The 16944-nt window shown below is 41.9% G+C and overlaps 1 protein-coding gene across 1 annotated transcript in view; it reads right to left on the bottom strand.

Moving 5' to 3' along the window:
• Positions 1 to 7829: 7829 nt before the first annotated feature.
• Positions 7830 to 16944, bottom strand: part of LRRC52 (leucine rich repeat containing 52) — a 127642-nt gene continuing 118527 nt past the window's right edge. The window contains exon 2 of the mRNA XM_085600081.1: positions 7830 to 8302. Within this exon, the coding sequence (XP_085456207.1) occupies positions 7983 to 8302 (320 nt within the window). The 3' untranslated portion in view covers positions 7830 to 7982. The remainder of the gene's footprint in view (positions 8303 to 16944) is intronic.

Raw genomic sequence — 16944 nt, forward strand, 5'->3', positions numbered from 1 at the left:
TAACCATTTTTTTTACTGTCTGTCACAGCCATGCAAACCCCGGCGGTGAAGGCCAGTAAAATGCAAATAATGATCCTCCGCCATGGGAGATGACTCCCATTGTGAGGGGGGCATAGTGTTTGGTGCAGAGGCTGTGTCATGCAGACACAGCTGTGCATCAAAGTGTAAAATGCATTGGCAGGAACTGTGGTGACAGCGGTTCCTCTCAATGCATTCTAAATTAATGCCTGCTTGGCGGTCATTCATAGATTTTGAGGGCCACCCTCCACCATGGAGACAGAGTAATTTAGTATGTCGCCATGGCGGAATGACGGGCTGTCTGTCAAACTATGAATCAGGCCCTAAGTTTCAATATGGCATTCTAACAGTGGCAGCCTTTGCACGCAAATGGTGACACTGAAATCCTGCTTCCAGCTGCTGGCCTAGGTGCACCTATGACTTACTTTGTAAACAAATGGTGTAGGGGGCAGAACTTTTCTTAGGAACCTGCAACCAGCACTACCAAAGGTTGGTTTCGTCAAATACTAAGTTGGCGATCTGCCCGCCATCATAATGACCCCCCTAACTCTGTTTAGTCTTACATCCAGCTCATGCCTCTTTAGTCTACCACTATTCACCTTCTTTCTTTTTGTATGTCACGCTTGCATGTTCTTTTCCATTCATTCTTTCTCTTAGTGTTACTCTTTTCCTGTCTCTGTCTTCCCTCTCCTTTTTCTCTGTTCTGACTTTTTCTGTCTTTCTGTGGTTGATGTCTGACAATGAGAAATAAATTCTGCCTCTAAAATAGAGTTCCGGTGCCCACCACCTGAACAAATGAACCACTGGGTGCACAGTCTCTGAGATGTCAGGAGCCAGGTGTCCACCTAATGCTGCCAATGCAAAAATGTCTGATTCCTCTTTTTAGGACTACGAAAATTAGGGCAGAGCCCATGTGGCATAGAAACCGTCTTCCCTTTTAGTCGTTTTTGCATAGCCAAGATATTTAACTCTTTCAGTGTTTGTTCAACAAAGTGTCTAAAAGTTGAAAAGTGAGCAATATAACTGCGTACTGGATTGATTGTAACATGACCAGGGCCACTGCAAATTATGTGGCAAGAGAGGACCAAATTATGCGTCAGGTTTACTAAATTATGCAGCAAGAAAATGCAAAGTATACGGCATAAAGTATCAGTCCATTATTTTGTCATTTAACACATCAATACTGTCTGGAGAACATTTACACCATATTATTATTAGTTTAACTCCCAAATTAACCAATATGCAACTGAAAGATGAACAGTCAACCTTCGTGAAGTGCCTTTAGCTGCACGGCAACAAGTGTTGCCGCATTTTTTGTAACTTTTTGTCTGTCTGAGCTAGAAGCCATATTTTTTGGGTTAAAATGTGCAAATTATGCAGCAGATGATGGATTATGTGGCAAATCCATTATTGTGTGTGAGACAAGTGGCCTTGAACATTAACCTGTGATTAATATCTTATTTTACTTTCTGTATACAAAAGAGGGTCCTTGTGTCATGAAAAGTAGCATTATCCAATCCCAATTTTTGTGATTTCATCATGTTTTAAAAAAAAATATTTGTCTGGTTTTAATTAACCGCAAATGAACATCGTTCTGATTCTGCAATCTTTATGCGGTATATATTCATTCTTTGGTAAAACAGATTGGGCCAAAAAGCAAAGAGGCCCCGATGGTTTGCAGAGCCCAGTTGAGGGAAGTGTCTGATGCACGTGGGTTTCTGCTTCTTACATGGTTAGTTTTTAAAGAACTGGAATCCATTTTTTAATCAGCTCTTGCAATAAAAATCATGTTCCTCTCACAGGAAGTCACCACTTCTTGCATTACTGCTTTATCTAAAATTAGTCCTATCACCATTGACCATATGCACTTGATTCTATTTTTGCAGGTCTAAAGGTTTCTAAACCTATTGTTTATATTATAAATGTTCTCGATGGTATTAAGAGTGTTTAAAACATTTAGTGTAAAGTTTGTGCACTTGCTTTGGGTGCTTGTAACCGGCAAGAAACTTTGATTGCTTGTGTGAAAAAGAGGGAGTAGGGACATGCAGAACCCCAAAAGCATGTGTCACTGGATGAATGAAGGAGATGTTCTCTAGAGTTTAAACTGTGAAACCTTGAGAGCTGAGTTCTAATCGTAGTTTTCCCATTTGTCTTAGCTGTGTGATCCTGGGCAAATCACTTTATCTCCTTGTGCTGCTGTTCCCCTATCTGCCAATAACTGGCAGCACTTAGAAGCAGGCCGAATCTAGCATTGTGAGTTGTAACAAGCCCAACTTGAGATCTTTGCAGGCTGTGTGTGTGAGTCCCTTAGAGCATGTTACCTACTGCCGCTGGCACAACAATAATATAAGCCATCCTGTGGCATGAAGTGATGCGGCAGAGGGCTGGAGAAGCGTATTTTGTGTCCAGTTCAACACATCGCAAAGTGCTTGCAGTGAAATTTAAAGGCCGCTCAGGGGCCTAAAGAATTCATGAGCCGGCTAGGATTACTGCAAGTTGAGCCCGTTGGCACACGCCAGGGAGTATCCCCGGGTGTTAATGAGAAGGCCTCCGCCAGCCATATTTAAGGCCAATCAGTGAAAATCATCGTGGGTTAAGCTCGCGATCCGTGATCGGATGTCTTCCTACTTCCGCTCTTCCCCTGCTGGCAATCTTGCGTGTGTCTGGGGCGCGTCACCTTTCCTGAGTCACGAGGCGATGTCACGTGACTCACGATCAGGGTTGGACTGTCCTACAGGGCAACCAGGCAGTGCCTGATGGGCTGGTCTGAACAGATCCGTGTGTGGACCGGTTTTTTAGCAGTTTGTGGGCCTGTTTTTATGACCAGTTGGGCCGGTTTTTACTGCTGATTCCCTGTATAGTACCATATTACTATAAACATTTCCTGCAGCAAACGCAAATTCATACAGACGTCCATACCGTGAAAAACAGCTATTCAGGGTGGCTCTACAAGTTTAAAACAGACTTGATTTGCAAATGTGGGACACTTCTTTTAGTTGCCCGGTTCCCTAATGGGTCCACATTTGTTATGGTGCCCCGGGCATATTTTGTGTCCCAGTCCAACCCTGCAGTCGACCTCAGTAATTCTGCTCAATTCAACCTGCCTGTGCCAGCCTACAGTAATTGTGCAGTCTACCAGTGTCAGTGAACTTAAGTTTGTGTATCTGTATGTGCAATACACCCAAGCTAACCCTGCTAGATCCTCGCCAGAGCTGGACTGGCCGTAGCGGGCACCAGGTGTTTCCCCGATGGGTCGCCACGGTGGGGGCCGGTTTTGTACTCCTGGGGGTCCGGTTTTGTTACCGGGGGCCGGTTTTATCAGCCCCCTGTTTCCACGCTCACTGACCCCCCACAACATCTCCCCCTTCGCGGCCCGTCCAACTCAATTGCCATGGCCGGTTTGCGTTCCCAGTCCGGCCCTGATCCTTGCCAGGTAGTCAGGAAAGCCAGAGTTTGTTGAAAGGTCATCTGGTGTTGCAAGCAGGAAGTCATACTAGTTACAGCAATAGATTTTTACCTCAAAGTTTTTAGAAAATGACACTTGAGTGTTCATACAGAATATTGTCTGAAGGGCCTTAATACAAAAGGGGGTGGGGGAGAGTGGTCTAACGAAATGCTGGTCCAGCATACCTAAACACAACAAGCATTGGCATAGCCAATAGGTCTCGCATTTGGGACCTTATAAGTGTTTAGCCATGCAACAGTTGCATAACTAAATACTTATAAGGTCCCAAAAGCGAGACCTATTGGCTATGCCATACGGCCGCAAAAGTGAAAGTGATCGCGATCAAACATCAAAGCGGTCGTGAAAGTGAATGCACTGTAGCTCTAGGCTGGCCTGGTACCACTTTTTGGAGCCCTCTCAATAAGTCTCGCCAGACCAGCGCATGCGCTGGGTCAGGCGAGACCTAAAAAGGGGCCAACAGGTCTCGGAAGAAAGGTTTATTTTGGAACTCAATGAGTCTTTTTGCAAGCTTCCTGAGTCTCCCAACGGATTCTTTATCTCTTTAGATAAAAAAAAATCCTCACCACATTTCGTGGAATGCTTCGTCATAGGGTCAAACGTGTCGTCCCAGGACTCCCTTTTGTGTTTAGGTACTGTCTAGGACCATGCCAAGAAAATAGAAAGTGTTAGGGTCAGCTCAGTAGTCAGTGTAGGAGCGTTTTTAATAAGAGGAAAGTAATGCTTAATATAGATGTGCTTAAGTTAGCATAACTAGGCTGCAGTCGACATCATTAGGCCTCAGCCAGCTTGCATTGACATTCACTCATATTTGCAAAAATAAATGTGCACTTTTATTTTATGTGAACAAGCCTGCTATCCACTTGCATGTCTCTGTGTTCTTTTCCATTTTACCAAACTAAGTCAAACAAAAACTCACTTCACAGTGTCTGTTTATAAAATACAATTGTATTAATTTGCCTCTGTAAAAGGAAGCCATTTTGAGGATGTTCCTGATGTTCCAATATCCCAGGCCCTTTTGCTAGGCTCGAACGAGAGAGCCAATCATGCTCTGAAAGTGTTATTGTCTGCTAAATCACGTAAAAGCACTGACATTTCCTTAAGTTCTTAAACTATTTTAGTATGCACCAAAGTAGATGTTTACTAGATTTAATTTGTTCGATGTATATTGTGTATTTGAACAGTCACTGATTAATTCACTTGTATCTTTGTTAATCCAACCAAATTATGTCATATCGCACCATCTCAAGCTTTTCTGCCTAAAATCCTGTGAAACGTGATGTTTTTGCGAGATGAGTCAGATGGTCTTTGCCTGTCTAAGTGTCCAGACTCTGTACTAGCCTGTTATTTGATCTATAGGCAGAGTCTTTTGGCTTACTTCCTAGGGTGCAGACTCAATGCTAGTCTGTTTAATGACTTTGTACTTAGAGATTTTTGCACATTCTTTGGAAGCAGACTCTATGCAAGTGCTCATGGTAAATTATACTATGGTTCTGGCTGTTAGCCTACTTTGGAGGGCAGCCTTATGTTGATCGTCTTGCATTATCAGATTCTGACTCATAAATTCAAATCACTGATTTGAACAACTTTTTGTCTTATGTAATTAACTTAATTTTGAATAAACCTGTATGGCTTTGACTTGAATTCTTGTATTGTGGACGTTTAATTTCATTGACACTAATACTTAATCTTATAAAGGCATACTAGGTATTACAAAGATTCAAATGGTCTTGATCATACACATCGACCCTTGTAAGGAATTAATTAGAATGTTGACATCAGCACATCTCCTTCAACACGTATTCAAGCACCCCATGCACTCTGCACATTTTGAAGATGGTGGATATCGCCTGCAAACACAACAGATGGTTACCAGGTATCCAAGGTGGAGGACGACCTAAGCTTCCAGGTTCAGAGGTGAACCAAAAGTGATGCCTGCCCTGACTGTATAAAATGACAAGCTAGAAAAGCGTCATTGCTTTTGGAACTTCATGAGCAGGTAGCTAATTATACCAGCATCTATACTTCCCCTTGCTCCTATGTTCTGTTGCTGCTCAAAAATATTTCTCCTTGTGACCAGTGTGAGTGCCAAATTTCAGTTCATCAGGGTTACTTTCGATCTTCAGTCAAGTAGGGGAACGTCTGTTGTGAACATATTAATTATATATCCTCTATGTATTTTTGCAGTCCATTGCACGGCTTCCTCTTTAGTGGTACCCTCACTTAAAGTGGGAATGTTTGGGCAGGCTGTTTAACTTAACACTTGATTCCACCTTAGACACTACCTTCCCCTTTCTCTCGTTCTTGCAGGCTCTTCTTCATCTCTAATTTCTACCTTTGTCAGTGTTTTTCTGTCTTTCGATGCTTCCATCTTTCTTGCTTGCGATTTTTCTCTCTCTCTTGCTCAAAGTCTGATAGGAAAAATAAGTGCCAGTCTGCAAAAATGAGTGCTGGTGAACTCCACCTGCAACCATTGGCTCAAAGCAAGCACTGCTTGTGTGCCAGCAACAAACACAGCTGGAGGCACGTGGTTGAAATTTTTCAGACCCATATCAGTGTACGTGAAGTACTGGAATGCCCAGGCAACAGTAGTTTGGTACGAGGTATTGTTTAACAATGAAATAATAGAAGAGGAATAACAAATACCTGTTGCATGGTCCACTTGATTAATTTAAGAATGGGTTCAAAGGGCTACTCCATGCTATTAAGGTGAAGGAAAAAGGAGAACAACAAGTTGAGAGCGGTTCCTCTCATTCTCACCTGAGAAGCGATGAGTGGGAAGTAGGCCGTCAAAGATCTTTAAATGTAAATCTATATTTACTCTCCCTAACTCCACATCTACTTACCTTGACAGTGTTGTGTAAATAGATATTGCCAATTTATGTAGAGGTGGAATTAAAAACAGCGAGTCTATACTTACCTGTGTATTCCTACCTCGACAATATAGCGATGGGATATTTTCGGTGAACGACAGTTTTGTAGGCTGATGTTTAGGACTTCAATATTCTGACACAGAACAGTTAGCCTGGAGTGGAGTTAAGAATGATGAATCTATACTTATCTATATATATATATATATTTATCTTGACAGTGTAGTGGTAGTTGATATTCTGCAGTCGATATTTTAGTAGTACACTAAGCTAACAAGTCTCACACACCTTAATTCCTGTCCTCTATTTGTAACAGCCTCTGACCCCTTTGGTCCTTACAGTCATCATGAAATGGATTCTTTGGGCTTCAACAAGGAATGTGTTGGTGCTTTTAATGGTTGAGACAGTCAACCCTCTTATTGCCGCATTCTGAGTTTAGAGGTTATAACATTTGCAAAAGCACCTCAATCCAAGCACGGCTTGTGTACAGTTTCAGGTGTGTTTTTACACTCGTTTGCAACTTCAGTGTTAAATTTTGCCAAATAACTTGCACACATTTTTGGTGCCTATTTTTTAACACTACTGCCCCAGCTAAACACTTTTACATGCACAATTTCCTCAGTGTAGGACATGGAGAAAATTGCATGACAAAACTCAAGTTATGAGCTGTATTTGCGCTCATCAATTAATAGGAGGAAAGTGTGAAATTGGGTGTAAAACCATGTGTACCAGATGTTCGACTTTGTGCACTGCTCAGGCTGAGGCTAGAAGTATCACAAGATAGATGTAATGTCTAGGAGTGGGGGATGCTTGTCCTTGTGCCTGGTTGGCTGAGATGTTGCACCGCATGTACTTTTGTTTTTGAAGGACCATGTTTCCAGAGTTTTTGTGAACTGAATACGCCTTAGCAAGGGTCTTATGGATAAGTTAGAGTCAGGTGGAAATGAAAAATCCTCCGATTTCTGGAGAAGTTGCAAAACCGAAAGGATCTCCAGAGGTGGAATTTTCTCCACTATACTATCACTAAGGTGGCATTAATTCCACTCGTGAATCCTCCTACGCATCTAGTTTATCTTCCAGAACACGTTACCACTACACTCTAAATCCAGTCTTTGGTTAGAACATGTTGCGTGGTGCTATGCCCCGCTTCTTAGCCCACCCCCAGCAGCACCAGTCTTTAGCACAGGTTCCGAGTGGGGTTTTAAGGTAAAATGCATTGTTTGGAAGTATGTGAGGGCATTTCCATGCAGGTGTGTGGTGTTTTGGGATAGGTGATTGCCGACCGTAATCTAGGCCTACTGCACTGAGAAATCATTAACACAACTTTTAACAAAACGTCTGGTGAGGTGTATATAAGTGGACAATTCAGGGCGATGCCGTGCCAAACGACACCCCACCGTCTTTGGAGCAAGCTTTCATTATCTTTAGTACGGTTCAAGAGCGACAATAAAAATGTGAAAAACTCGAAACAACCTTGTGGTGTCTTGGCACATGAAAATGTTACTCATTTTTATAGATTTAGTTTAGTTTACAAAAATACATTTATAAAATAGGACTGTGGGGGCAGGAGGGTGTAAAAGAAGGGGAAAGGCACTTAATGGAGACGGGTGGTCCTTCTCATGACGTGGCAGCTACACATAGGCATTGATGTAGACCTCAAAGTCTTCGTCCTTCGCGGTTTGTCGGGGCGGCTGCTGGCACACCTGCGTCTCCTCGTAGTCTTCGTCATCATCCTTCGACTTGCAGAGTCGATTGTAGAGGACGATGCACACCCCAGTGATCCAGGCCACCGCCGTCCCCGTGGAGAAGATGGCGAAGCCTATGAGCATGAGGAAGATGTAGTCCTTCTGGTAGAGGTTGGTGAAGCACATCAGGTCCAGGTTCTCTCCCATGGCGGACACCAGCACCCCCTGCACCTCCTGAGGGGAGCGGCAGGATATGGTGTCGGCATCTATGGATGACAAATGGGGAGGGGGAGGTGGCACCAAAGTGAGAAACGCAGATAATGGCAACGTATAGCATGTCACATTCTACAGACAACGAATTCACCCAACTTGAAACACCAAAATATATACTAACTAAACCTGCATATTTTCTGTTAGTTTTAATCAAATAGAGACATTTGGTTGAAGCCTGAGGTTCCAAACATGACTTCATCGGGCCTCACTGAGCTGCTGGGGCCCACCAGCACTCTTCTTTTGGGGTCTGATGCTTATTTATCTCAACAAACTTTGATGGAGAGCAAGTGAGAGAAAAACCCAGAAGTAGGGAAGAAGGAGGAAGACAAAGATGGAAAAACAGTGACAAAGAGAGAAAGCTGGGACCGGCAAGCATGAGATAAAGAGGCAGGGAGTGTCTGGTGGTGGATTAAAGAGGCATAATGTGAAATCAAGACTACGCATCCTTGGTGTTTGGCACCCTGACTTTCACTAGTGCAGAGGGCAGACTTTTGAACAAAACTTTGGGCTCTGACAAATTAAGCACTGAATCCCCTTCTACTATGCTGGTTTCACATGCATACCGCACGAAATTAAGCACAGGGGAAATTGTATCTTTTGGGAAAGTAATTTGAATATGAAGCCTTGTATTGCTACTGAGGGATGATGTTTATTTCAGCCTGAAAGACTGACGAAGGACCAGGAGAGGGGACAGCAACCAAAGTGCCCTGCTCGTAACTGCAAACAGGGCACCGGGGTAGGTGTGAACACCACAACAACACTTTTTTTTTTATAAACATGTATTGTAAACAGGAGGACCCCCTCTCTGGAGCAAGTCACCCAATTGTGTGCTATCCTAGGTTAAAGACCAGGATTCTCTTTATGAAATGCAGGAGAATTTCGCACTTGCCCCTGGGAAATGCAGGGTTGGGCATGTTTTTGAAGGCCAGGAGGGTGAAGGACATTTTCATTTAATTTCACCTTGGCCTACCATAAAGGCTGGGCAGAGATCTGCTTGTGGGCGTGCCCATGGATGTCATATAGAGGTCGCCAGGGGTTGCAGTTGCAACCGCTAGCTTGCCCCTTTTTGCGACCCCTGTCACTGCCTTTGTTATTCCTGGCCTCAGAGGTGGCAATATCAGCGCCAAGAACACAGGAGTGTCTCGCATTATCAGAGTCAGGCTCTTACCTTGTTTTCTGCTCGTTTTTATTACATTAATAGTGAATAATAGTTTATTGTTCACTATTAGGGAAATACAAAGTAGAGCAGCAAGATCTGGACCATCACAGGCATCTTAGATAAGAAAAATAAAATGGTTTTAATGTATGTTGTGTGTGTGCATGTGGGTGAGAGTGAGTTTGGGTGAGAGAGCGTGTATATGTGTGAGCATGTATGTTTGTTTATGGGATCGTGATGTCTGTGTGTGTGTGTGACAAAATAAGTGAGTGAGTCTAAGTGAGTAAAAGAGTGAGTGAAAGTGCGAATGAGTGATTCAGGGTGAAAGTGAGTTCACAAGAGTAGGTGACAATGAATGAGTGAATGAGTGCAAGTCAGGGCTAATGATAGAATGAGTGTGAATACTTGAATGTAAGTGAGCATATGTTGTTATGCTTGCAGATCTGCTGTTGAACCTGGCATGTTTCTTGGTTCATAGAAGTGCCTTGAAAAATGTTGGCACTGGAGTACTGGAGGCAATACTTGCATACTGGATACCCTGTGCACAGCGCTACTGCTGGCACTCTGTAGGTAAATTTGGGCATGGAGCACCCATGATAAAATGCCAGCGCTGGCCTCCTGGAGGAAATTCTTGGCTTAGTCGGCACTTGTGGCAAATTGCTTGTGATGGCACATTGGAGGAAATTCTTGGCATATGGAAAGACAACTGTGGCAAGGTCTTGGGGCCACCTATGACAAAATATGGTCCATGACATATTAGACATAACCTTTGACATAAGGGACCTCCATTGTGCAAGAGAAGCAGTATTAGGAACATTCTGGCACTGGCATATTGTATGTAATGTTTGGGCAAAAGGGGCAACCATGGCTAAATGCTGGTCCTAGCAATGGAGGTAATTTTTGACATAAGGGAGGACCCATCGGACATCTAAAAAACATAATTGGGTGAACTCATGTGGACTGTCAGATTTCAGTACCTTGGCTCACCGTGAAAGGACTTGAATATTTAGTGAGCGTTTTTTTAGAGCCTATGGCTTTTTAGCAAATGTTTGTGAAAATTGTGCATTAAATGCACTAGCATGGTCAATTTTTTACAAAATTTTCTCAGGGAAGAGAAACCCCTACCCTTTGTTCTCCCCTAGAAGAATATATAATATTAATTATGCAGTTATGTAACTCAAGCAATGTTAATTATTGTAATGTCTTCATGAAAATTAAGCACTGTGAAAAAAGTAACTGCCTAGCATAACTCAATGCGGTCAAGTGGAAGCTGGGATTGAGGCAAGGTTTTGTGCCATTCTCTCACTCCATGGTTATCTCCTTCTCCTGTTTCAGATGAAAGCTTAATGCTTTGTGTTTAATTATTTGAATTGCTAAATCAGTGCACTGTGTTAAATACATCCAGGCTTTACATGTTTCATAGAGATTGGTGATAGTAGTATTTTTGTGATGTTTTAATGCGGAAGCTAAAATGAAAACCTGAGTACCCAGACTTGGCCAGTGCACTGAGATCATTTGCTCCACATAGCTAAAAGTCATTATTCTTTGTCATTTATTTTTGAATTATTTCATCCACCCACTCCTCACCATCCAACTATTCATTCATTGAGCCATGCAGCCCTGTCTCCAATCTCCATCCATCCATTCAATGATTGGACAGGGTTCGATAATGAAAAATGTGTTGTGAAACACACCTTATTGACAATGTTTTCTGAGATTTCTCGGAGAAGGGAACCCCCCAATCCATCCTGCAGTAGTCAGGCTTGCTACATTTACTGCAGGGGCTAGTTGATAACATTTGCAGGTCTGCTTTTGCTTCCCAGTCCATTATTGACCCTGTAGCCAAAATTGGATTGGGACCAGAAATTGGCCCACACACAAAAAAAGTGGCCCTCATATGCGGATCATGACCTTTCAGTAAGCATTGCTCTTTTGGTATGAGGGGACTAATTTGGGGGAAAATCTTATGGTATAGAAAACCTTTTATAGCTTGTACTGCCAGTAACATTGGTCAGGACTGAAAACTCCATTATTCCACTGATTCAGACTCACTGGTCTTCTGACACTTATCTTTAGATTCATGAATCTCAATTAGCTTATGCCTGCCTTCATATCTCTTCCTTTCAATAGGACATATAGGTCCTGATCATTCCGGGGCAAAAGAAAGAGAATCACTGATATCTTTTCATCTTTATTGCTCCATATACCAACATAATCCATAAACATTTCTTACAACTTCATCATGGTTTTCAATCAATAAGATTTATGGACTTTCATATATGGGAAGTCCACTATTAAGGAGATTGGAAAGAGGAAAAAGATGTGAGCCCCATACCCCTTTCAAATGATACTAGAAAAAAATAACACAGAACACAGATAGAAAATGTATTTATCACCAGCTCAATCAAGAAGAAATTAGAGGAAGTGAATAAAAATAACATCTTGAATGGAATATCATATCTGCCCTTGAAAGACAAGAATAACTAATATGCTGATGGGCGATGAAAGGAGTTGGCACACCAGTCACAGGACTAAATGCTACATACTCCACCTATCAGGATAATCTGATATCATTACATGAAGAATCAACCACAGATCGAGGGACTAATTCAATCCCAGCAGACATTTCATACATACATTTAAACACTGCAAAATATATGACATATAATTAATAGTAACCACCAGAATCCATGCATGTCCTGTTAAAGGCAACAAATAATGAGCCAAACCTTTGTGTTCAAAGTCGATACTAGCTGGAAAAGTGACTGGAGAGGAGAGGGGAATACTGGATAAAATTACCGTTCCTCTGCGTTTCTTGTCTTTCCTTTTTTTTTTTTATTTTTTTTTTTTTTATTCATCATCATCAAGAGTAACATTTAATAATACATTTCATTATACAGTTTCATCAAAAAAGAAAAAAAAAATTGCCAAAAAAAAGACATAATTAGACCATGAATTGATGAAAAGCTAGCCAATTGCCCCCAATCAAAGAAGAAAATGTCATTATTTTAATCATTTTCAAGTCTATCTTTCCAATAAGCAATAGGGGCCCATATCCTTTTCCCCATTTGCTTTGTCTTACATCCTTTTTTATCGTACAAGGCTTTTTCTAATATATATACAGCTAATAATCGTGATAACCATTGTTGAAATGTTGGCGGATTAGGGTCTTTCCACATTGTTGCAACACAAAGTCGACTTAAAGTCATCGCTATATATATAAACTCATATTGGGGTATTTCTACACCATCCCTAGTTACCCCCAGAACCATAACTTCATTAGTTAAAATAATTTTAATCCCTAGTGCTCTATCCAAAAATTGCTCTATTGAATTCTTAAATAAATCCAAGGCGGGACATGCAGCAAACATATGTATAGTATCCGCCTGTGTTGCCTGGCATCTGGGGCAAACCACTCCCGTTGTTCCACCCCATTGAGCAATTCTATGTGGCGTGTAATAGAGCTCATACATAGTCTTATATTGCTGGACTTGTAAGGTGGCTACTCTTAGCACTGAATTTAATAGCTTGAGCGCTTTTTCAACCTCGTTCCCAGATAAATTCAATTTAATGTTCCATTTTTCTATAACCTTTGCACAATCGTCCTCCTTATGCCTGGTCAATTCCCCGTATACCTGGGATATTGAACAGCCCTTCTTATCTCTTAGGATTTCCATGATTTCTACTCTCCTATAGTTAGTATCCCCTCCCTGTTTTTTTAACAAAACTGATCTTATTTGAAGGTATTTAAAAAAATCCCTGCGATCTAAGCTATATAACTGTTGTGCTTGATCAAATGTTATGAGACCTGTTATACCCATAAGGTCACCTATCATTTTTACCCCCATCATATCCCAGCTCTTCATAACTTGATCATGAAATACCTCTGGCAACAGCTGGCTATTAAATAACGGGGTGTAATAGTTCATCCTCCCCATTTTCATTTTCTTCTTGACAGTTGACCATACTGCCATTGCCGCACCTAGAGTCTTGAACTTGACTTTTTTATAATAGCTACCTTCATTAAACGAAAGCAGCCACTTATTAGAGTCCTTGATCAATAGCTCATATATATCAGGAACGCTCTCTCCTACTCTCCACCGATCCTCCATACTTCCACCCACTAACCCTCTGATATATTGCAGGACAGTCGCCCAATAATAAACCCTATAATCGGGTGCCACAAGGCCCCCTCGCTCTCTCGGTAACAACAGAAATTTCAATGCTCGCCGCGTTTTGCCTTTAGCCCATATGAAGCGATTTGTCAGTCCTTCTATTTCACTAAACCAGTTATTATTAAATTTTAATGGAATAGTGCGAAACAGATATAGTACTTTAGGCAAAAATATCATTTTTATTAAGTTACATCTGCCTATTGTTGTTAAGTGTAGATTATTTAATCTATCTAAGTCCCCTTTAGCCTTTTTTATTACCGGCCCCAAATTCATTTCCACTACCTTTGAGAGATCTGAAGTTATTATTATCCCTAGGTAGGTAGCTGAGTCTGTAATTCTTTGATCCACCATCGTTACCTTTTTATTGATTACTATTTGAGTTTTGCTCTGGTTTAATTTATACCCCGAGAGCGCCCCGTAGGCCATTGCTTCCCTTTCTATTTCTAATAGCGCTACTGCTGGATCCGTAGATGTTATGGCTAGGTCGTCGGCATACCCTAAAATTTTTGTTTCAAAACAACGGGCAGAATGTTTTCATTTAGCTCTATCTTTCTTATGAAAGCGTCTATATAAAAAGCAAAGAGTAGCGGGGAGCAGGGGCACCCTTGCCTGGTACCCCGTCCAATCTTTATTATCCCGCTCTGCTCACTCATAATCCTTAATCTTATTGTGGGGTTCTTATATAGAGCTCTCAGAGCCCCAATGCAGACATCTCCTATGTTTGCCTTCCCTAAAGCCGCCCAGAGGAAGCCCCACGAGACCCTATCAAACGCTTTTTCAGCATCTAACAAAATTAAAGCAATAGGGTCTCGTGAGGTTGCCGTCCCGTCAAACAATGCACACACTCTTCTAATATGGTCCGCTGTACCCCTGCCTGGGATAAACCCATGTTGTCGGGGAGAAATAATCTTGCCTATAACTGCACTAAGGCGATTAGCTAATATCTTAGAGTAAACCTTAGTGTCACTGTTCATCAAACTTATAGGTCTGTATGACCCGGGATCGGTTGAAATTTTATTCTTTTTTAGGAATACCACCATAGTTGCTTCCCCCCAAGACTCGGGAGGTGTCTCCCCTCTTTGCGTAGCTACCATTAATTGATAGAGATCCTCTTCTATACTAGGGAGGAATCTTTTATAAAATTCAAGCGGTATAAGATCAGGACCCACAGCTTTCCCAGCAGGTAGATCTTTAATTGCTGCCCGTACCTCTTCTAGCGAAAAATTGACTTCCAACTCCGCTCTATCCTCCATTGTCAATTTCTCTACTTGCGCACTTTCTAAGTAATTCTCTATTTCACCACCTGCAGCGCCACTTTCAGGATTATATAGTTTCTGATAAAACTCTTGAAAAATAGAGCATATCCCCCTTGGTGTTGTCGCTGTTATCCCTGCCACAGAGTTAACCTGTAAAATTTCTCCTTTAGTGGCCGCCTGTCGTGTCCTAATAGCTAAAATACGCCCTATCTGTTCGCTAAACTCGTATTGGTCCTGTTTCCACGCCAGATATTTTCCGGCCGCTTTGACTGCGAGCAGCTCGCCCACAGCTGCCTTTGCTATTGCCACCCTTTGTAATATTCCAGCGACCTCTTGTTTGGCCTTAATTGCTTTGATTAATTCCTCTTCGATAGCAGCAACTGATCTCTGCTTGCCCTCCATTTCTTCTTTCTCTAGTTTATTTCGTTTTAATTAAAAGCTGATGGTCTCCCCCCTTATGCCAGCCTTCATAGCATCCCAAACTATTCTGGATGGAGCAGATCCTCTATTTACCTTTAGATATTCTTTTAGCCAGCTTTCCATTTGGGTAACATACTTAGAATCAAGCAGCAGAGCTCTCTCGAAGGTCCAGCTAGATCTCTCTTTTTGTTGATTTGAGATGGCAATATCTAATATCAAAGGACTATGATCTGATACCACCCGCGGTAATTTTCTAACCTTAGAAATCAATATCAATACTGGTGATACCAGAAAATAGTCCAGTCTAGCTAAAGATTTGTGTGGTGCAGAATAATAGGTGCTTCCCACTCCCCCAGTATTTTGCTGTTCCCATATATCCATCAGCCCATTATCCTGCATCATCTGTATTAATGCCCTATGACTTTTCTTTTTTCGACCTGTAAACCTAACTGGATCATTTTTCCACAGACCATGTAAGCCGTTAATATTCAAGTCTCCACAGACTATAATCGGCATAGGCCAGTTTGTCAATTGTGCGTTAATATGATCTAAGGCCTCTGGATCATCAACTGTTGGAGCATAGATAGAGCAAAGTGTAAAGCCAAACTCTTGCACCTTGCATTCTATTATGACCCATCGACCATAGGGATCTGCCTTCTTTTTTTTTACTGTCACCATGCCGCCCGTGCTAATACAGCCACCCCCCGCGTCCTAGACCCTTGCGTTGTACATATTAAAAGTTGATAACCTAATTGCTCTAGCAGGAATTTTTGAGATATCTCAATATGTGTCTCCTGTACACATACGATATCGGCGTGTATTGCCCTAAAATATTCTTTCAGCTCTCTCCGTATTTTAGCATCGTTCAGACCACTTATATTGATTGTGACTATCCGCATAAAGTTTGATTTTTTTTCCCCTTTTCCCACTTAATCCCCTCCTTCCCCCTCCTGTATAATTTCTTAATGATGATGTCGTTTTCTCTCTCTTTTCTCCCCCTAAATCCCCCCCTATTCCACCCTTCCTGCAGGGACTCCCCGTGGGGTAGCCCCTCCCTCCCTCCCCTCCACCCAGTGAGGCAAGCAGACCGATAGGTCTCTGTGATGGAGTCTGACTGTCAGCCTCCCTAAGCCTTAAGTCCTTTAACTTTTTTTTTTCCTTTCCTGGTGCATTATACAACAATATCGTCAGTTTCTTCTTCTGTTATTATACCCCTCCTTCATTTTCTTCCTTATTTGTTTTTTTTTGTTTTTTTGTCCTGCAACATATTCTTTCCCCCTCTTCATACAGTCTCCAAGGTCCATTGTGTTGACATCTTTCCCCCATCGCCAATATCTGCATAGATCTACATAACCATGAGGCCCATAATGTTTCTTATATATCCTGTTTCAGACAGTAGTACTAGTCTTTTTTAATGTATCCATATACGCCTTTGCTTGTACTTCAGAAGTGAATACTCTAACCGTGTTTTTATATATAATCTTCAGCCTGGCAGGGTTCATCAAGTAAGCCTGCAATCCCATTTTGTGGCATGGATCTAGCAACTCTCTCAATCTCCATCTCCTTTCCACTGTTGTATGACAGTAATCTGGGGTTGTAAAGAAGGATTGGCCGTCGAACGAGCATTT

This window comes from Triturus cristatus, chromosome 4_2 (genome assembly GCF_964204655.1).
Source record: "Triturus cristatus chromosome 4_2, aTriCri1.1, whole genome shotgun sequence".
Taxonomy (NCBI): Eukaryota; Metazoa; Chordata; class Amphibia; order Caudata; family Salamandridae; genus Triturus; species Triturus cristatus.